This window comes from Rhinopithecus roxellana, chromosome 9 (genome assembly GCF_007565055.1).
Source record: "Rhinopithecus roxellana isolate Shanxi Qingling chromosome 9, ASM756505v1, whole genome shotgun sequence".
Classification (NCBI taxonomy): Eukaryota; Metazoa; Chordata; class Mammalia; order Primates; family Cercopithecidae; genus Rhinopithecus; species Rhinopithecus roxellana.
Window position 1 is genome coordinate 133435653 of NC_044557.1, and position 21691 is coordinate 133457343.

Below are 21691 nucleotides of genomic sequence, written 5' to 3' on the forward strand. Positions count from 1 at the left end.
CAGATCCTCCGCACGTTCACAGAGTGATGATTCAGCGGCTTGATCAGCCAGCCCTCCACCCTGGGGATTCTTCACTGGCTTTTCACATCAGCTGACAATTAATGTGAAGGAAAATGGAAGAAAAAACAATGTACTGATTTCCATTTCATCTTCTTAGCTGTTATGAAAAAGTGCTTTCAGCAAAGGGGTTGAAATTAACTTTTTAAAAATGGAATCGTTATCTGGTTTAACATAACTGATCACTGAATGATGATTCTGGCGCTATATTATTGAGAGTCTTTTTTCTGACCTTCAAAGTAGGGAGAAAAATATGGGTGAACTTGAGAAATATTTTCCAAGGGAAATGTAAACTTTTATACTCAAAAAAGCACATTGAGTCTAGCATGATTATCGAGTTTAAGGGGTACATGGGAATCATGTAGTTCAACCCCTTTATTTGTAATTAAGAAAATTAAGGCTCTGAGATGTAACATATCAGTGTTTACATAGGACCAGGAAGAAACCATGTCTTTTGTTTCCCAAGTTGGGAATATTTTTTCACTAAACCAAAGATGAGCTTTATTTGATTTATTTGGTTAATTCACAGAAGAATTCTTAAGCTGACAGCTGAAAGAGGAAATGCATAACAAAACCTAAAGTAATTCAGGTTTTCATTTCATCAAATATTAGACCCCAGAAAAGGGCCAGAATTTTTAAGTGTAAATGCAATATCATACTGTTGTTGAGAATACCAAATGGAATACTTCTGAATGTAGTGATCAAATATCACTGGAGAGGTCATCAGTGTTAAGATTATAAGTCATCAAAAGAGAGTAGAGGAAAATCTCTGTTACTTGATGAGATACAGCCCAGGGGCTCTTGTCTTCCAATGTACTTCTTAATGGGTCATGCCAGGTGATCTCTGATTATTTCCATCTATTCTACCTCAGAGCCAGGCTGAAAATGCTAACTCGAATTTCAGGTAGAGGATTATTTTAAACTAGAAAAACATAGTGAACTCTTTTTTCCCTTATCTAATAGGTTTCCTGAGGGGTTGCTAAGTTCTCAAAACCTCTAACGTAGGAGTCAGAAACCTTTCGTTAGTACTTATAAGTCATCTAATGTTCACTTAGAGGGCAGGAAGTAAGGTGGTATTGGCTTTTTTATATGAAAAGGGTAGTGGTGTGTTGATGCTACAGAAAGATGCAGGGTGCCAAAGTCAGGGGTCTTTGAGTCTGTAATTTCTCCTGGGTGGACCAGCACAGGCCTGCATCTTCCTCCTGTAGCCCCTAAATCACCTCCCAACCACCTGGCCTGATAGTGCTGGGAGTTCCCACCCATCCTGTCATACCATTAATTGTCACACAGCCTCAGGAGAATGGTGGTTACCCTGAAAAAAGGAAGAGCCAGCCTGACATTAACACCTGAACTTTGGTGCTCCTAGGAGGCAGCCCAGCTCCCACAGCAAGACTATAATGTTCCTCTGTTGAACATAAACCATTTCACAGGACACCAACATTAGACAGGGCCACCCTATGTTCACCATGAAATAAGATAAGAACAAGACCATTGTGATCATGTCTAAACACAGACCAGAAAAGAAAAAAGACATTGTCTATTTCAGAAAAATCACTAAGCTTACCCTTTTTCTGGCTAATGTCAGTGACCACTGCTCCTTTATCAATTATGGTTTTAGACCCATTTTGTTTCTCCCACCTTCTAGATAAAAGAAAGAAAATATCAAATGACAGAATTACTCTCCTTCCTCACAGCATTCAGTCCACAGAAAAACCTCAGTTCCTTAAGCCCTTCACAAATCTCCTAAAGTAAATCCAAATTCCGTAATAAGTCCTTTCTAAGTCTCTCTTACTGAGATTGTCTGTTGTTTCCCCTGCTGTGTTGCCCCCACTCATTGCAACAAGCTAATGAGCGAGGCGAGGGGGAGGGGGGTCGCATAAATTTAAGGGATAGAATTACAGTTTTGTTACATGGATATATTGCATTGTGGTGAAATCTGGACTTTCAGTGTTACCATCACCCAAATAATATACATTGTACCCATTAAGTAATTTCTCATGCCTCACCCCACCACTCCTCTGCCTTTCTGGGTTTCCAATGTCTATTATTTCACACACTATGTTCTGTGTACACCTTATTTAGCTCCCACTTATAAGTGAGAACATGCAATATTTAACTTTCTGTTTGAGATGTTTCACTTAAGATAATGACCTGTCTTGACAGTCTTTGATTGATGGGCTTCAACAATCATTTCAGATTGGTGATGTATCAATTAGTAGTTCAGAGAAATGTTAAGAGTCTTTTTCTTTTCCAACACATGTGCTTTGTTTTGATAAATGAGAGATACTATCCCATTATGGCAATCAGCATTCAGCCTTGAAGAGAATTAAGGGGAAAACGGGCACCAAAAGAGAGTTTTACCAGAACTTCTACCTTTACTAATGCTGTAGGAATAATGCTTGACTTATAACTAGTACTCAGGCTGGGGGCATTAATTTCTATTATATTGAAATTTATATTCTTAAGCAATGCTTTCATTTGGACTGGTCTAATTTTATTTCACTGTTGGGCCCCCACCAATTTTTTATAATTTCAATGCCTAGTTAGTTGTTAGTTGAAATATTTTCATTTTTCTTTAATGACAAAACAGAGCTTTAGTTTCCCTAAATTTCCAGGGTCTTTTGTTGGAATTATTGGGGCTATGCTTTAGGAAAGTGATTTGCAAATTACTTCTGTGGTTGGAAAGAAAGGATGGGCCTAAGTAAAATTAGTCCCAGAATTTCAATAACCTAACCTGAACCTTTGGTTCATAGGAAACCATAATCTTTGGCCAAGTTTCCCTGTCAGCAGCCCACCAATATTTGAAATGTTGGCAAGTCATAATGAGAGGTGACAATGTGCTAACAGCCCTCACTCTCAGCGCTCTTCGGCCTCTGCTTCCACTCTGGCAGCGCTTGAGGAGCCCTTCAGCACACCACTGCACAGTGAGAGCCCCTCTCTGGGCTGGCGAAGGCTGGAGCCAGCTCCCTCTGCTTGCGAGGAGGTGTGGAGGGAGAGGTGCAGGTGGGAACCAGGGCTGTGTGCAGCGCTAACAGGCAAGCACCAGCTGGCGCGGGCTTGGCCGGCTCCACACTCAAAGCGGCCTGCCGGCACCGTGGGCCCAGGACAGTGAGGGGCTTCCCACCTGGACCAGCAGCTGCGGAGGTTACTCCGGGTTCCCCAGCACTGCCCACCCGCATGCACTGCACTCAAATTTCGCGGGGCCTCAGCTGCCTCCCCGCTGGGCAGGGCTGGGGACCTGAAGCCCGCCATGTCCGAGCCCTCCCTCCGCGGTGGGCTCCCAGGTGGCCCGAGCCTCCCTGACAGGGCGCCGCTCCCTGCGCCGTGGCCCCCAGTCCCATCTACCGCCCAAGGGCTGAGGAATGCAGGGCAGCTCCACCTGCAGCCTCAGTGCGGGATCCATTAGGTGAAGCCAGCTGGGCTCCTGAGTCTAGTGGGGACTTGGAGAACTTTTATGTCTAGCTAAAGGATTGTAAATACAGCAATCAGCACCCTGTGTCTAGCTCAAGGTTTGTAAATACACCAATCAGTACTCTGTATTTAGCTAACCTAGTAGGGACTTGGAGAACTCTTCTGTGTAGCACTCTGTGTCTAGCTAAAGGATTGTAAAGGCACCAATCAGCACTCTGTCAAAACGGACCAATCAGCTCTCTGTAAAATGGACCAATCAGCAGGATGTGGGTGGGGTCAGATAAGGGAATAAATGCAGGCTGCCCTGGCGAACCACCGGCAAGCCGCTCAGGTCACAGTGTGTGCTGTGGAGTGTGTTCTTTTGCTCTTTGCAATAGATTTTGCTGCTGTTCACTCTTTGGGTCCACGCAGCCTTTGTGAGCTGTAACACTTACAGTAAAGGTCTGCAGCTTCACTCATGAAGCCAGCGAGACCACGAACCCATCAGGAAGAATGAACAAGTCCAGATGCGCTGCTTTTAAGAGCTGTAGCACCGCAAGGGTCTGTAGCTTCACTCCTGAAGTCAGCAAGACCACGAACCCACCCTGAAGGAAGAAACTGCAGACACATCTGGATATCTGAAGGAACAAACTCCGGACCCACCATCTTTCAGAACTGTAACACTCACTGCAAGGGTCCGCGGTTTGGTTGAAGTCAGTGAGAGCAAGAACCCACCAATTCCAGACACAATAAGTAGAGCAAGGAAAAATAATACGGTGAAAAATAAGCATTTTTTTTAACTGTATGACCACAGTGGCTGTTGCAGTCTTTAGAAGATAGTACAGTTCTGTGACCTATGAAGCAGTATAGTCTAGGATTATATCTAAATGTAATAAAAATTCAAAATTAAGGACATGTAAGTTGAGAAATGGGATGAGTGGATGAAATTCAAATGGACTACCTTGCCAGTTCCCTGGTAAGGGGAGGTAGGATTCAGAATCTAGAAATGCTCTAGAGAAATCTTGGGGAGAGGATATATTTAAAGAAAATATATCAGTCCATACTGTCATAGAGAATGGGGGAAACAAATACTAACATGACAATTGTAGTAGGTTGAATAGTGTCCTCAAAAAAGACATGTCTGTGTCCTAACCACATTCAGGACCTGTGAATGTGACCTAATTTGCAAAAAAAAAAAAAAAAGTATTTTCAAATGTACTTAAGAATCTGGAGATAAGGTCATCCTTGGCAAGTGACAGAAGAGAAGACACAGAAGAGAAGACCATGGGAAGATGGAGACATAAATTGGAGTGATGTGGCCACAAGGCAAGGAATGCCTAAAACCACCAGAAGCTGGAAACAGCTAGTGAGAAATCGCCCCTGGAGCCTCTGGGGAAGCACAGCCTGGCCAACAACTTGATTTTGGACTTCTGGACTCTAAAACTGTGAGAGAATAGATTTATATTGTTTTAAACCATACCCGTCTTTTGCAATTTGTTATGGCGGCCCCTAGGAAACTCATAACAATTACTCATGCAAATAAGATATAATTAAAAGTTGTGGACTGTGAAAAAAAAAAAAAAAATTCTATGAAAGCAGACAGCAAACATACCTTGACCCAAACTTGGAGGGCAGAAAGGCTCTCCAAAAATCCATAGCAAAAGATCTTAAAAGATCATCCAAGAAAGCTAAATGGGTGAAGACACAAAAGAATTTTAAGAGTAAATAAGGTACTTTGCAGGATATTAAGATTTTGTGTAAACTAATATTGAATTGGTATGATTATGTAAATTAAACACTAGGTCAAAGACAAACTTGATATGAAGTTTTCTTACTCAGAATCCTATGACATGGCACATAAGTGCCGTGCCTAACCCTTTGTCAAACCAACAAAAAATGAGAATAAATATAGAGCAGGAAAGTCCGCCTCTGTGCTATTTTGGGCAGCTAGGAAGCCAGCCATCTGTTACCAAGTTTACAGAGCACCTTCTGCATCTTCCCACATCCACGTATAGGACTCAACACTGAAGCTGCTGGAGGACACTGAGAGCCCCCATCCCGTGCTACCTGAACCAGGTGTGTAATTAGCCCTGGACTAAAAGATAGACAGGTGCTTCTCAGAAGTAGGCCAGGCCAATAAGTAAGCACAGCACAAGAACCAGAAAGAGCCATGACATTGGTGCTCAGTGGAATTATGACTTCATTGCAAAGAAAATTTTTTTGAATTTTGAATTATTTATCATTTAATGAATGCTCCAAGTCACCAGGACTTTTTTTTTTTTTTTTTTTTTTTTTTTTTTTTTTGAGATGGAATCTCGCACTGTCCCCTAGTCTGGAGTGCAGTGGCGCCATCTCAGCTCACTGCAAGCTCCACCTCCCAGGTTCATGCTATTCTCCTGCCTCAGCCTCCCGAATAGCTGGGACTACAGGCGCTAGCCACCACACTCGGCTGATTTTTTTGTATTTTTAGTACAGACAGAGTTTCACTGTGTTAGCCAGGATGGTCTCGATCTCCTGACCTCGTGTTCTGTCCACCTCGGCCTCCCAAAGTGCTGGGATTATAGGCGTGAGCTAACGCGGCCAGCCCATCAGGACTATTTTAAGTACTTTGTGTGTATGTATTCATTTAAGCCTAACAAATATATTTAAAATATGCTATTTATAGTCCCATTTCATAAATGAGGAAACTGAAGTGCTGAGAGCTAAGTAGATTGCCTGCAGTCAAACAGCCTACAAGTGGCAGAACTGGGATTCAAACCCAGGCTGCCTAGCTATAGAATTCACACTCCTAATCACTGTATTTTGTATAATCTCTCTAATCTCCGTGATAATAGTAACAAAAATAACTACCACTATCATAGGATTCCTTCGGTGCCACTTTGTCAGCCAGAAATCTCTGCAGCCACTATGACCTCTGCCCGAGGTCTCAGGCCGCCAGGCCCACTCCACCCACTCAGCCCAGTAGGTTATGCTCAGCTTTTCCCCCAGCCTGGATCCCGTGCCCGCCTGCTGCATCTGCCACAGCCCACGTCTGGACCAGGCATGTTGCAGCAGGCTTCCACCTTGGGTGCCAGCATCTGGATGACAGGAATGCAGTGGCACCCAAAAACTGGGAGATGCCAGCAAGTGCAAAGCCCCAGGGGTGTTACAGCTGTCGCCCAGGGAGTCCCAAGGTCTGAGCCCCCAAGAAATGGGGTCTTTCTCTTTTTCCTGCCCTTGGTAGCTTGGTGAATGGGAGTGTGTCACAGCTCGTTCATTCCCACCGCCTCGCAGTTCAGAGAACAGAGGCATGTCACAGCTTGTTCAGTCCTGTGCCTGTAACTTGGCGAATGGGGGCATGTAATCAGCCAGCAGTTTTTTCTCACTCCTGTAGCTCAGTGAGCAGGAGCACATGTTACAGTAGTTTGGTGGGTTCCAGCTTCTTGTCCCACAACTAAGAGGAATGAGGTACACAGACACTGGAGAGTGAGCAAGGCAGAGAAAAATTTTGTTGAGCCACAGGAAACTCCAAACACCAGAGGGGACCTGAAGTGGGTAGCCCACTGTGTGAGAGGGGGCCTGAAAGTGGGTAGCCATCTGTGAGACTGAGTCCAACGTTTATATGGGCTCAGAATGGGGGACCAATCATGCTGATTGGTCCATGGGCGGGCCTGAAAAAAGCACCATTTAATTAGCTAAAAAGACATCAAGGAAGTTCTCACTCAGCTCGTGGAGTCCACCCAGAACTGGCAGCTCAGTTTTCAGGCTTCAGGCTGTCTTTGGCATGAAGATCGGGTTTCACCAGGTACCTATCCCTGTCTGCCTAGGAATATGTCTGTCTCCTGCTGCTATCACTACTAACATTATTAAATATTGACCAATAAGGAAGATATAAATATCACCTTCAATTTACCAAAGAAGAAAGCAAGGCCCAGAAAGTTGACAAACCTGCCCAAAATCACACAGAGACTAAATGGGAGACTACATCAGATCCTAGGGAGTCAGATTCCAGGGCCTATGGAATTTACCACCACTATAATGGCTTCCAATTCAGGCATTTTACTTTGTGCTAGGAAACATTCCTGCATTGTTTATATTTTTCATTTATTTATTGCTTCCTGCCCCCACACGCCATCTCTAGGTTTTAATCTCTGAGGAGGGACACAATCTCACCACGTTCTTCATCTTAACCACACAAAGTTGAACTCTGTCCTTATTCCAACCAGTCCTTCTTTTCATATGCTTTTCAAATAGCAATAATAATAAACACTGGTTGTCTTTTGAGCCCCTACTATGTGACAGACCCTCTGCTATTTTACTTCTATGATTCCAATTAATCCTCCAAGAAAGCCTGTTGGGTATGTTTTTAAGATTATCTTCACAGTACACATGAGGATACTGAGGCTCAGAAATGTTAAAAGCCTCCTGTAAGTCACACAGCCGATGCTGCCAGAGCTAGAATAGCCTATGGCTGTCAGATTGAGCATGACACTGAAATACCTCAGCCTCTTAAACATGTCTGTATATATGTGACTAGTAATCATGTGAGGAAAGGAACACATGGGAACAGTCACCAGGTTCCTAGGCCAGAAGGCTGTACAAAGGGGAGTATCCTTTCTTGTGGAGTATCAGGTGGCTGCTTGCAGCAAAGACCTGGAATGGTTGGCAAACAGCCTTGGACCACCCTGATAAGGTTCTTGATACTTTTATTATGTTGTAGCCCAGAATCACACAGCTTTGCAGTTCAGAACTACTAACTATCTCATCCAGATGTGATCAGGCCCTAAGGAAATGATTGATAGGCACCTACACACAGGAGGCTGATTGGAACCTTGAAATACCTGCATATGAATTTACAGGACATATAATCCCACAGGAAAGACCAGAATGTGAGACCTACTGACCAGACCTCCCCAAATGCTAGATCAGGAAGTTGGAAGATGTTTATTTTTCTGGCATATTCTCGGAAGATCCTGAAGACAAGAACCGGGTCAGTAAATTAGGGGCACTGCTGTTAAGCCTATCCTGTATCAGCCATTTTGTACCTGTGCAACCTTGGGGAAATGACTTAGCCTCTATGAACCTGAATCTTCTCCTTCATTAAATGTATCTACAATTAATTCTTCCTCAAAGTGTTATTGAAAAGATTAGAGATTTCTATAAAGTAGATGAAACATTATAAATCTCAGATGGTAATTACTGTCCCATATGTCTTCTATAGGCACCTGCCTGCCACCACCCCGACTGAAATATCCATGCTGCTTATTCAGATACCCTTTCTTTAAAATATTATTGGAGAAAACCTAATAATTCATTTTCATTTACTTTCATAATATCACACCAAAATAGAATTCCTGATTTTGCAAGTTCTTTTTTATCAGTTGTCCTTTAGGCCAACAGCTTTCTGAGCACATTTCTAAGCACACTTTCTGAGAAGGTTTCCCAGGAAGCCTTTTCCAAGCTTTGCTGTAGGGTTCTTTCATGGAACTTTCCTGTGGAGAAGCTGCTCTCTTCTGTGGGATGAGGATTCTTATTTCAGCATGGACCCCCAGAAAATAGCACTTACAGACTTGTCTCCAGAGTGGTAATTCATATTATTTTAGCTACCTGTGCCTCTCTATCCTCTGAATGCAGCACAATTTCGTCATATCCACTGGCATTAAGGGGTGGCAGCAAACTGTTATCCTTAATATCAAAAATCTGTCTCTGTAATGGGTTTAGAGGCAAGTCCCAAAGATTCAATCTTCTAAAGGATTAGAAAATCTAATATATAAAGAAAAGTGAAAGATACCAACATGCTTTTCCTTATAAAGGCAAGAAACCAGCTATTCCTCACTGAAGAACAGAACACCAAGAAGAAAAAAAACGAAACTATGCTGCAATCCAAGGGATTAAGAAAAATGTCTGACAATCTTGTTAAATGTGAATGAGTTCAATTAGGATATTGTCGACTCTCCTCTATTTGGAGACTTACAAGATTTGGTTTAGACACACCTACTGGGGACAGTTTGGTGCAGTCCTAGATGTGTCCTTGCCCAAGGGCTGACAGATGGATTGAATGACCTCTCAGCATCCCTTCCAGCCTCACACTTCTGTTGTGCACTGATTGTTGGACTGGCATGTTAGCTGAGTCAGATTTGCCCTTGCAAGCCAGTGGAGGAGTCAGCTGCATGAAAGAAAACAGGTAGACTCTTTGTCCCCAAAATAAAAGCCTCTCTACCCTGTTCCAGTCTAAATTGTATCATTAGAGGTTTTTTTTTCTGAGTCACAAAGTATTTTTGATCTTCTAGAGTTCCTCACAGAATGCAGGCACTGACACTTAAGTGAAGATAAAGTCACTAAACCTTATCAGATAAGGGCTTAGCAGAGATCAAGGCCCTGCAGCATCCTCCAAGACTGGAGATGCAGGAAGGGGGAGGCCCAGAGCAGTCAGGGTTAGACAGAGGCAGGACTGTGAAGACAAACTGTGCCTAATTAGAAATGATGCTCCAGGCTCCTGCAGAGATAGGGCTTTCCTCCCTTCCATCTGCGTTCCATCATGCCTTTGATGAAGGCCAAGCTCCTACCAGGTACAGAGCACTGGCTAAGGCACTGGGGACACTATAGTAAGGAAACAGATGTGGCTTCTGCTTTCCTGCAAAATACTGAACATGTAGTGAATTACTACATAGGGGGAGGTCTACACTCATGCAAGAAATACTGAGTGGCTAATTTACGTAAGGCACTGGTCCAGGATGGGTGGCAACCAAATAGGCAAACCCTTCGCCCTCCCAGAGTTTACTTTCTGGCAAGAGGAAGTTACATCATGAAAGAAGCACCAGGTTCTCTAAGAGCTACAACAAGGAGACCTACCCTAGCAGCCAAGTCTTCCTTGAAAAGGGACGTTTATGTTGACAAGTGAAGGCTGAGTAGGAATTGGAGAAAGGCATGTGTCGGAGGAAGAATAGGCATCTAGAGAATGTTCCATCTAGGCGGAGCGCCGTGGCTCACGTGTTTAATCCCAGCACTTCGGGAGGCCAAGGAAGGCGGATCACTTGAGGTCAGGAGTTCAAGACAAGTCTGGCCAATATGATGAAACCCTGTCTCTACTAAAAAAAAAAAAGAAGAAGAAGAAGAAGAAAAATACAAAAATTAGCTGGACCTGGTGGCATGCACCTATAATCCCAGCTACTTGGGAAGCTGAGACAGGAGAATCGCTTAAACCCGGGAGGCGGAGATTGTGGGGAACTGAGATCACGCCACTGTACTCCAGCCTGAGTGACAGAGAAAGACTCTGTCTCAAAAAAAGAAAAAAGAAAGAAAAGAAAAAGACCAAGAATGAGAGAATGTTCCATTTGAAATCACCCCAGCTACCACAGTGTTTTTGTGTGGCAGGATTAAGGGTGATTTGTATCTTTTTTTCTTGCAGTTTTTCAAGTATTTGCATGGCAAATAATTTTAAAACAGTATCAAAATTATACCTAAAACTATTTTATCTCATTTTTACCTTGTAGCTTTAATATATTGGTCTTCAAACTATTACTTGCCAATTATGATCAAATTCTATATGGATATGATATAATTTGGAAACTCAAATTCAAGATAAAATAGTTTTACCCTAATGATGAAAGCGTTAAGTCTAATTCCAAAATATGTTTGGTTACTATATGCAAACAAAAGAATGTGTTTGACATCGTGACACAGATTTTCCCCCACTAAGTTGGACATGAATTATAGGTTGGTTCCTGCACTACAGGTGGACCTGTGGCAGCCCAGCAGTATCTCCTATGTATCAGAGGGAACAGTTACTGATGTCCATATCCCCCAAAACGGTTCCCGAGCCCTGTTAGCCTTCTTACAGGAAGCCAACATCCAGTACAAGTAAGCATTCCTTTTCACTTGCTATAAAATTTATTTGTACTAAACTGAACCAAATGGTAGTTATATGTAAGTTATTTATCAAGTGCTTATGACAGTGTGTTTGGTACAATTTTTCATATGGGGAAAACTGATGTGAATATATTCACCTTGAAGAACTTCTTAGTCCAATGGGGGATGGGAGCAACCACGTGGACCTTTCATTTCACTATTCACTGTTACCACTAAGTGATCAGTGAAACAACAGACATTTTTCTGTGAAGAAAGGAGAGCAGCCTAGCAAGGCCTAGAGAGTGGATGAGAAGGCAGGAGTGGAAAAGGCTTTCTGCAGGAGCTATGCCAGCGAGGCAGAGGCAGAGGGGACCACACAAGCAAAGGAAGAAGCAGCATATGAGTGCAGAGTGGTTAGTGTATGAAGTGCAAGTCGAAGGGCAGAAAGAAATGATGCTGGAGAAACAGGGAGTTCCAATGGTGGGAAATCTTATGTGCAGGGGCAGCAACTCAGACCTTGTCTTGTGGGTGGTGCTGCCCCATTCCAAAGGAGGTACATGCCAGTGGGATCAGGTGGAGGGGATAGGAAACACTAGTCCAGGGAAGAGGGAGTGAGGCTCTGAGCAGGACCATAGTAGTAGGATCATGAGAGCATTAAAAAAATATTTCAGAGCAGACTCTCCTCATGTTGGATGGTAGGTAGGAAAGGAAGAAGTGAAAGGATGACTCCAAGTTTTCTAGCTTGGGTAACTGAGTAGACAAACTTGAACAGATTTAGATATTTTGAGGGTTAGTTTTAAAAAAAAAAAAAAATGTTTAGAGGAATAAGAAAAGAGCAGGTGGGGCCAGGTGCAGTGGCTCTGACACCTGTAATCCCAGACTTTGGGAGGCTGAGGCGGTCAGATCACCTGAGGTCAGGAGTTCAAGACCAGCCTGACCAACATAGTGAAACCCTGTCTCTGCTAAAAATACAAAAATTAGCCAGGCATGGTGGTGCATGCCTGTAATCCCAGCTACTCGGGGGGCTGAGCAGAAGAATCACTTGAACCCAGGAGGCAGAGGTTGCAGTGAGCTGAGATCACACCACTGCACTCCAACCTGGGCAACAGAGTGAGACCCTGTCTCAAAAAAAAAAAGAGCAAGTGGAAGATAGTCAGAGGAGTTGAAGAAGAAAAGCAAGACTTTAAAGAAAGAGATGGGTCCAGAGTACCAAGTGCTGCAGTGATATCCAGCAAGCAAAGGACCAACCAGTTTCCTTTGGATCTGGCAATAGAAAGAACATTGATGACTCTAAAGGTGGATTAGAATGTTCGCACTAGAAGACACAGATGTGAACAGGAGGTAAGAACACACAGCAGCAGAGTCTATTCCTGTTCTTAGCAGTTAGAATAAGAGAAGCAGAGAATGAGAAGTGACTGGGAAGAGATGCATTGCTGATGCCTACCTGGTAGATTTGGGATTTGTTTGTGTTGAGGGGGAAGTCTTGATGTATTTATAGGCTGAAGGAAGAGTCTGTAGGGAGGAAGACATCGATGATGCCAGAGAGAATGTGCAGAAAGGAAAGTGTCTGAACAGCAGGAAGGATACTTCATTTTCTAAAACTAAAGAGATAAATGTGGTGGATCTACTTAAGATTGTAGAGAGGAAAGTGGACACGTCAAAAAAGATTACAGCCAATGGCTAACTTTTCTGGATGAATGAAGAAGCAAAATTATCTACTGAAAGTAAGGAAAGAGGGGTTAAAGGGTATTACCAAAAGAAAAACTGGGGTATGAACAAAGAGAAGTGGTTGTTGCAGAGAAGAGAGATTGTAACACTGATACAGAGTGGAAGTTCTGTTGGATAGGACCATGGAAAGGTCAGGGTGGCAAGAAAGTTAAGGTCCTTAGTGAGAAACTAGTTCAAGTATCCGTCCCTGGGTCTAATATGGATTGGAAGGCAGGAGCATCTAGGAGGGATAAGGGGACCAAATGGAAGAATCAGGGAAGATATTAAGGTCTTTGTATTGAAAACAATGCAGTGTTACTGAGGGAAACAAATGGGAAGGAGAGAAGTTCTGACAAAATGTGAGTAGTTGGATGCTCAGAGTCCTAGGGTAGAATGTATATGGCTGGTGACAAGATCCACAGGGTAGCCATAGAGATTATTGAAGGGGAGTGTTGCATGGATATCTTTGAGGCTGGTGCAGTCAAGAACAGGTGGCCTAAATCACCAGAGAATTATCTTGAATCTCCTTGGCTGCTGGCAAGATTAGAGGAGGAGGGAGAAAATGTACTTCTGGGGCAGGAACATCAAGGCAAAGCCAAGAGTTCGAGGAAAGCAGCAAGAAGTGACATGATGTTGCAGAGAGGATGAGCGTTCCCTGGAAGCCAGAAGATTCATGGCATACATGGAGAATATGCTGACCTTCCTCTCTTCTACCCCACGGTAGGCAGGTGGAGAGGGAGACTGGGAATAGAAAGCCACAAAAGAATGTGTATCCTTTAAAGAGTCAAATGTCTGATGAGAAAAAAAGAGTTTCCCTGAAGAGGCTAGAGAATGTAGGAAGTTAATTTACAAAGGAAGGGAGACTCCAGCGGGCACAGGGAAAAGCAGGTGGAGAAGAGAAGGGACGTCAGTGGAAGATCTAGGAGAAGTGCAGTGTGCTGACTTAATGAGATGAGACGGAGAGGAAGGGAGTCACTTACCCTTTGCTGGGAATCCTAAGATTTGGGGGTTGAGAGGCATGAATGTAAGTGACTACTCCACCTACCCAAACTTTTTAGCAAGTTGTGGTACTGTCAAAACTGGCACAGAGTTTGGGGGTCTGGGAGGGCCTGGGACCTAGGGTGGGCTGATGGCTCTGTGAGTTAATAGTGAGGGCCCAGGCTCTCTGGAGGGCTGAGCCAAGAGGTGCCAAATGGCAGGGACATCTCTGGTCCACACAGAGACTGCCCTGCCAGAAGGATATTTACAGCTTTATTAAAGTACTGATATGCTTTTTACAGAAAGGTATTTTATCTGTGCTTCTAGAACAGAATCACAGCTGTGTATAAAACTATTGTTCATACTGGACACATTTCAGTCATTGCTCTAGCTTTGAAGGCCTACTCTGATTCTCTGAATGCCTGACAGGAAACAGCTTGGCAATTATATCTATAGGTGCTCAGTAACCACTCACATGCTTCATTAATTACTATTCAGTAGAAAAGAATATACCAGTTAGTTTAACAAGTCTCTATTTCCTGTCATTAAATATAGGTCATGTGGAACTGATATAGAATAAAATATCACACTTCATGTCACAGAGAATAAAGTCTAAAAAATGAGTGTTTTAAATCAGTTGCCTCTTCATGGAGAACAGTCATTTAGAATTATTCATTTCGTTGGTCCCAAGATAATAACATATGAGTCAATTAAATTCCATGGGCCCAGTAGGTAGAGATCATTTTAATTGACTTTTAGTATTGTAGCCTGGAGTATTTTCAAAAGATTGTCATTTACTCTGTACAAGAATACGTAATGTATAGCTATTGTGATTTTTAAAGTGGATGTCATGTGACTCCATGTGTCTGGCCCCTAGGTGATCAATTCCCCTCTAAGAAATGATTCATTCTACCATAAAACATTTTGGTCATTCTATAAAGTAAATACCTATAAAAGTTGGTGATGAAATTTCTATTTTTTGGCCAGGTGTGGTGGTTCACAAAGTGCTGTAATCCCAGCACTTTGGGAGGCTGAGCTGGTGGATTACCTAAGGTCAGAAGTTTAAGACCAGCTTGGCCAACATGGTGAAACCCAGTCTCTACTGAAAATACAATTAGCCAGGCATGGTGCGTGGCTGTAATCCCAGCTACTCGGGAGGCTGAGACACGAGAATCACTTGAACTTGGGAGGTGGAGTTGCAGTGAGCCAAGTTCACACCACTGCACTCCAGCCTGGGTGACAGAGCAAGACTCCTCAAAAAAAAAAAAATTCTATTTTTTGAGGGTCCCTCCCCACCCTGGAAACTTTGAGGAGGTGGTTTTGTACTGAGTAATGGCATCACTCAGAAAGTTGATAATAGTTCTAGTCACCATTACAGGAATATACACAACTGGGGTAGGAATCATCACAGGCTGTGAAGAAGTAAGAAACTGCAACAGTTTACAAAGACCATTCTGAGACTCCATTTCATAGCTTTGTCATGGATGTGCTAGTTTCTAGTCAACTACTTAACAAGGAAAATGGGCCTTGACCTCCAGTGTCACAATTATTTTTTAATTTAAGGCTGATCTCCTAGGGCCTGCATTTGGGTGCAATGTAAGTTACTGAACAGAGACCTGGGTTGGTTTGCTGGGGCCACCATAACAAAGTACCACAGAATTTAACAATTGGAAATTCAGAAGGAGATTCTAGAATAGATTTCTGCCTTTGGCAAATCCATCTACATTTTTTTTTTCCTTAGTTTCTTGGGATCGAAAAAAGTAGCCAGGAGAAATAATAGATGATCTTGGTGAGGGAAACATACCTGAAGGTTCCCTGCAGTATTGGAATATGTTGACAATTTATAACTACCCCAGCCCTAGTCAAACTCGCATCCCTCTTGACCATCCCAGATTCTCTCCTAACACAAGGAAGTTAGAAAATTGACAAGGAGGTTCATTTGGCTCAAGACTTACCTTAGCAATATTGTAAAATTCTTTAACCCATACAAGCCTAATCATCTGTAACTTCTTACTTTAAGGATAAAAAAGAAAGCACTAATACGGATGGTGTTCAAACCAACAACAACCTCCCACTCACATTTTGAGCCACTGCAAGCAGCTGTCAGGGACTTAACCAAGCTTTGAGCCTCCTCACCTTACCTTGATTTCTAAAATGTTTTCAATTTTAAAATCAAAAATAGAAACAAAAAAAGAAGCCAATGATCAATTCCTGATTAAGTGCTTTGTCCATAGTAGGTGCTCAATAAATAACAAATAAGTAAATGAAAAAGAATGTCCTATACCCAGTATGACCCTAAGTTAATTTACTTTCTTCATAGAATGGAAAATATTTCTTTAGGTGATTCAAGATACTTTTTTAAAATAATTTTTAAAACTTAAAGGCTTTAAATAACTTTCAGCCTTGAAAGTTATTTAAAGATGCCATTATATGTTCTTTTAATAGCACTTAAACCACTAAACAACAGGTTCTTTTGGAAATAAAATATGAAAGCAAAGCTTTTTAGCCACCTGCCAGGCCCAGTAAAATCACTGGGAGGCTTTCTAACACCTTTAAGTAATGCAAATGACTGAAGTGCTTTGCTACTGTGTGGAACTCTAGTTAGTGGAGGCTGGTGAGCATTGAGAAGACAGGCCTGTATTTATCTAACTCACATGTCACATCAAGAACACTAATGACTCCACCTGGAGCTGCTTCCACAAAGCCTGGAATCTCCCGCCCTGGCCTCAGCCTTTAATTTCCAAATGCATTCACTGTAATTGGCTGAGCTTCTCTTCTCTTGGCATTCTTGACACTGGCAGGTAGTGAAATCACTTTTTCCAACTCTGGGTATTTCTTCAGTTTCCTCTTGAGGACTGTAGCTTCTTTTCCCCTTTCCCTTTTCTCTCTGTCTTGGGTCAGGGGTGCTGGGTAGTGACATGACCACAGTCTCTTGGTGATGGAAGGGATGTGCACAGGAAAAAGCAGCAGGAAAAAGAAGGTGGTAAGGGCACGAAAGAGAAGCCTAGGCTCAGTTTTCATGAAATGACGCTGGACCTAGAATCTCAAGATTGGAATTTGAGTTCACCTTCCAAGTTCAAATTCTGGCTCGGCACTGACCAGAAAAGTGATATTGGTGAATTCTTAACCCTTTTGAGACTCAGTTTCCCCATTTTAAAAATGCCAATAACAAGAGAATCTACCACATAGACTGTAGGGCTATTAACTAAGATTTTGTACATAAAATACATAGCACAGTGCCTGGCTGCTAGTAGGTAAGTAATACTCAGTAAATGTAAGTGCTCGTAGCCATCATCGGTTGTTGTGGCTGTGAATCAACAGCTATTGTTACTACTACTGTCACTGGAGGACATCTGCCTATAATTTTATACTTTAAATTCATTGCACCACGTATTTAACAGTTTTCGTTTCCTGAAAAATAACATTTTCCCAACATTTGGTATTTTTAGAAATATTGATCACTACAGTCTTTCTTTACATAGATGCATATGATTTTCTTTGGATGTTGCCTGATTTTTGCAATATCTCAATTTATTTTTCATCATGTCTGTCGTTCCAAATCCAGGATCCTCATAGAAGATCTTCAGAAAACACTAGAGAAGGGAAGCAACTTGCAAACCCAGAGAAACCGAAGATCCCTCTCTGGATATAATTATGAAGTTTATCACTCCTTAGAAGAAGTATGTAATCAAAAGAGCTTTTTCGGTTTTTTACAGAGGCGTCTTTATCATTTAGGTCTAAGGGAGAAAATGATGTGTTTTATGCTTCTGGGGGAGAAGCATAAAGACAGAGAAGGTACTATGTGAAGAATATGTGTAGCTTTTAAATGGCCCAGGCACCTTATCTCTTCTATTAAGTCTTTGATGGTATCTAAGAAGTATCAAAATAATTTTAATTTCACTTGCTTTACCCACACCACTTTTACATAGGATGTAGGAAGTGCAATGAAAGAGTGGGGAAATGTTGCTATAATTATAGCTATAGTGGCCTCCACTAAGAAGTCAAGAAATGTAAAGCTAACCAGAGTTTGAGAAAATGATGAGTAGAGTGGACCTTACTTGCACCCTCTGCAAAGTTGAGACCTCTCAAAGGCAAAGCTTCATTTGTGGCACCTCTGCACCTTTGAACATGCATTTTTTTTTTTTTTTTTTTATACTTTGAGTTCTAGGGTACATGTGCATAACGTGCAGGTTTGTTACATATGTATACTTATGCCATGTTGGTGTGCTGCACCCATCAACTCGTCAGCACCCATCAATTCATCATTTATATCATGTATAACTCCCCAATGCAATCCCTCCCTCCTCCCCCCTCCCCATGATAGGCCCCAGTGTCTGATGTTCCCCTTCCCGAGTCCAAGTGATCTCATTGTTGAACATGCATTTTTATCCTACCTGGAGAACTGACAGCCACCTCATCCACACTGCCTCATCCTTTACTATTCACCTGGACAGCTTGTTGTTCTGCAAATCTCAGCTTAAGCAAAAAGGTAGCTGTTCCTATTCTCCCATATTGAATTTAAACCCCTCCTCCGCCAACACCTAGTGAATTACATGCCCCTGTAGCACAGGAAAAGGCATTAATAAAATAATCACATAATTACATAATTAATTATGTAATTATGTGATTATTTTATTAATGCCTTTCCCCCCTAATAAGCTACAAGTTCCATGAAGGCAGGCCATTTCTTTCTTATTCACCACTATAACCCCAGTGGCAGGCAAATAGAGACCTCCAAATACGTAGTTGTTGACAGAGGGATAAATGAATGAAGCATACATTTTCTATGCTTCCTCTGAATTGAACAAAGAAATGCCAGACATAAAATAAATGAGATGCTGCTCTATTCTGAAGACAATTTTTGGTTCTCTTGATGACAACTCTCCTTTCAAAATTATCTCCACATATTTCATGTCTCAACATGTTTTGAAGCTTAGAAGCAATAGAAAAGTTTTAGATAACTTTGCACACAGAAGTACTGCTAACATGCACTAAAAAAAGTCAAATTTTACAAATATAATATAGATATGCATAATGTATGTGTATATACACGCACACAAACATCCTGCTCATTAGATTAAATACGAATAGAAAGAAAAGAATGTATGGGTACTTTCCTGAATATATTCAGCTATTTTTTTCAACATTGATCCTTTTATACCATAAAATGGTAGGACACTTTTGTGTTATTTTTTTACACCTTATAAGGCTTTTAAGTCAGGAATGAAGCACCTTATTCATTCAAATGTATCTTTTCCTGATGACAGGTAAGTGTATATGAATGGATCAATGCAAGTGTGTCCCTATCACTGGAGAAATTATTCAGAGTTTGCCCTCTGATGTGTAGCTCAGTAGAAGAACCTTTAAATGAAAAAAGATAATGCCTTTTTCTTAGTATCCTCTGTTCAGTGGCAAATTGTAATATATGGGACTTTAAGAAACACTTTCAAGTAGTTTGGACAGTTTTCCTAAAGTTGACTTCTTTCTTTCCCTCTTAAATACTTGTGGAAAATAGAAATAAATTCTGATTTTCAAAAAGAAACCAGAACACATCAATTTTTAATAAAAATCTGTAACTAGTATATTAATGATATATGGTAGATAATGGAAGAACAATATAAAGACATAAGCTACTATCTGTAAAGGCAGAAAATTAAATGTAATTTTAAGTATCCCAAAGAAAATTAAAAATAGAAAGTACGTTTTTGTTCAATTTTATATTCCATGTGCACTCCTTGAATTCTAAGACCTGTTTCCTTTTGTTCTCTAGAAGCTCCATTACTGTGAGAGAGTCTAACATAGTTTTTATTTATTTGCTCTTAGATTCAAAATTGGATGCATCATCTGAATAAAACTCACTCAGGCCTCATTCACATGTTCTCTATTGGAAGATCATATGAGGGAAGATCTCTTTTTATTTTAAAGGTAAAAATAAGCAATTGCTATGTAAATACATAATGTTTACCAAATATTCATCTTTTTCAACTTTGACTTATGGGGAAAAGAAATGAAATGATCTTTTATAGAGTCTCATATTTAACATCATCTGATAATCTCAGAAATATTTTCCCTTAGGTTTCTGAGCCATATTTCATTTTTGCCATTGGATATTCCAGAGAATACTGTTGCTAACATTTTCAATTATCGATGCGAAGTATTTGTGAGTTGGTGCTGCTTAAGATGAACCAACGCAAAACTATATAAATGTGTAGGAAACTGATATGGTTTGGCTCTGTGTCCCCACCCAAATCTCACATCAAATTGTAATTTCCAGTGTTGCGGGAGGAACCTGGTGGGAGGTGATTGAATCATGAGGGCAGATTTCCCCCTTGCTGTTCTTGTGATAGTGAGTGAGTTCTCATGAGATCTGGTTGTTTAAAAGTGTGTAGCCCTTCCCCCTTCACTCTCTTCCTCCTGCTCCACCATGTGAGATGTGCCTCCTTCCTCTCCGCCTTCCACCATGACTCTAAGTTCCCTGAGGCCTCCCCAGCCATGGTTCCTGTACAGCCTGCAGAACTGTGAGCCAATCAAACCTCTTTTATTTGTAACTACCTAGTTTCAGGTAGTTCTTTATAGCGACGTGAGAACTAACTAATGCAGAAGCTACGCATTATTCTCATTCATCTTTTGACCCTGCATTCTCTTCCATCTACTGACCTGTAGCCCTCCATTCTTTCTCAGCCAAACTTCTAAAAAGACTGACCTCTAGTCACCATCTCTACTTCCTCTCCTGTCATTCAGACTTTGACTCACCAACCTTTGCCGCCACAAGTCTTCTAAAACTTCTTTCCAAGGCCAGCAACCACTCCTAGTTGATTCTCCTCCTGTCTCTCTGACCATCTTGGTCTCACTCACTGGCTCCTTTCTCCTTGTTCTTTCTTAGGTTCAGGTAATCCCTGAGACTCTATCCTCAGCCCTACTTTCATACCACAAACACTCTCTAGATAGACGCAGCTAGCCCATCATTTCAGCAGTCATCCCAGACCTCTGTATCCATTGCAGTCCACCCTCTGGAACCTTAAATTTACCCCCATTGCCTACTTGACACTCTTCCCTGGATATTCAGAAAAGCACCTCAGATTCAGAATGGCATCCCTCTCCTCCCAATTCAGAAACATGGGCATCATCCTAAATTCCTCTCCTTTAACCATTCACTTTAAATTACCACCAAAAGCTGACCATTTTTTCTTCTGAATATTTCAGATCTGCCCCAGTTGCTTCTCTTGTCCTCATAGCTATTACCCTGACTTCTCTCTGTGTCTGTTCTCCCTGGACTATTGCAGTGGTTGCCTCACTGCTGAGCTTCCTTGGAGCCCCCATTCTTGACCCTCTCATGCTCTAATCCATCCTCCACACTGCTGCCAATATGAGCCCTCAAACATGAGCAAGCAGACACACACACACACACACACACACACACACACACAGCCCCCCATAGAATACAGGAGGAAGCTCATCTCTTTTATTTAGTATCCAGGGAATCCACGTTGAGCTTTATCTGCTGTTCCTTCCTCAAACTGCAGGCACAGTTCCTCCAATATGGTATGCTCAGATTCTCTTCCGGGATTGACATGCCTTCCTCCAACTTGTCTGCCAAACAAGCTTTATGTCTTGCTGAAGTACTCAAGTGCTCCTTTTCTGAGAAGCCACCTTTTATTACTTAGAAAAATTCAACATAACACTCTTATGTTCCCATGGTAACTTACAGATATTCACATCATAATTGTTGATT

At 41.8% G+C, this 21691-nt stretch overlaps 1 protein-coding gene across 1 annotated transcript in view; it reads left to right on the top strand.

The window, feature by feature from the left end:
- CPA6 (carboxypeptidase A6) overlaps positions 1 to 21691 on the top strand; it is a 334748-nt gene that overhangs the window by 222443 nt on the left and 90614 nt on the right. The window contains exons 3-5 of the mRNA XM_010371606.2: positions 11162 to 11286; positions 17525 to 17639; positions 19783 to 19884. Coding sequence (XP_010369908.1) covers positions 11162 to 11286; positions 17525 to 17639; positions 19783 to 19884 — 342 coding nt within the window. The remainder of the gene's footprint in view (positions 1 to 11161; positions 11287 to 17524; positions 17640 to 19782; positions 19885 to 21691) is intronic.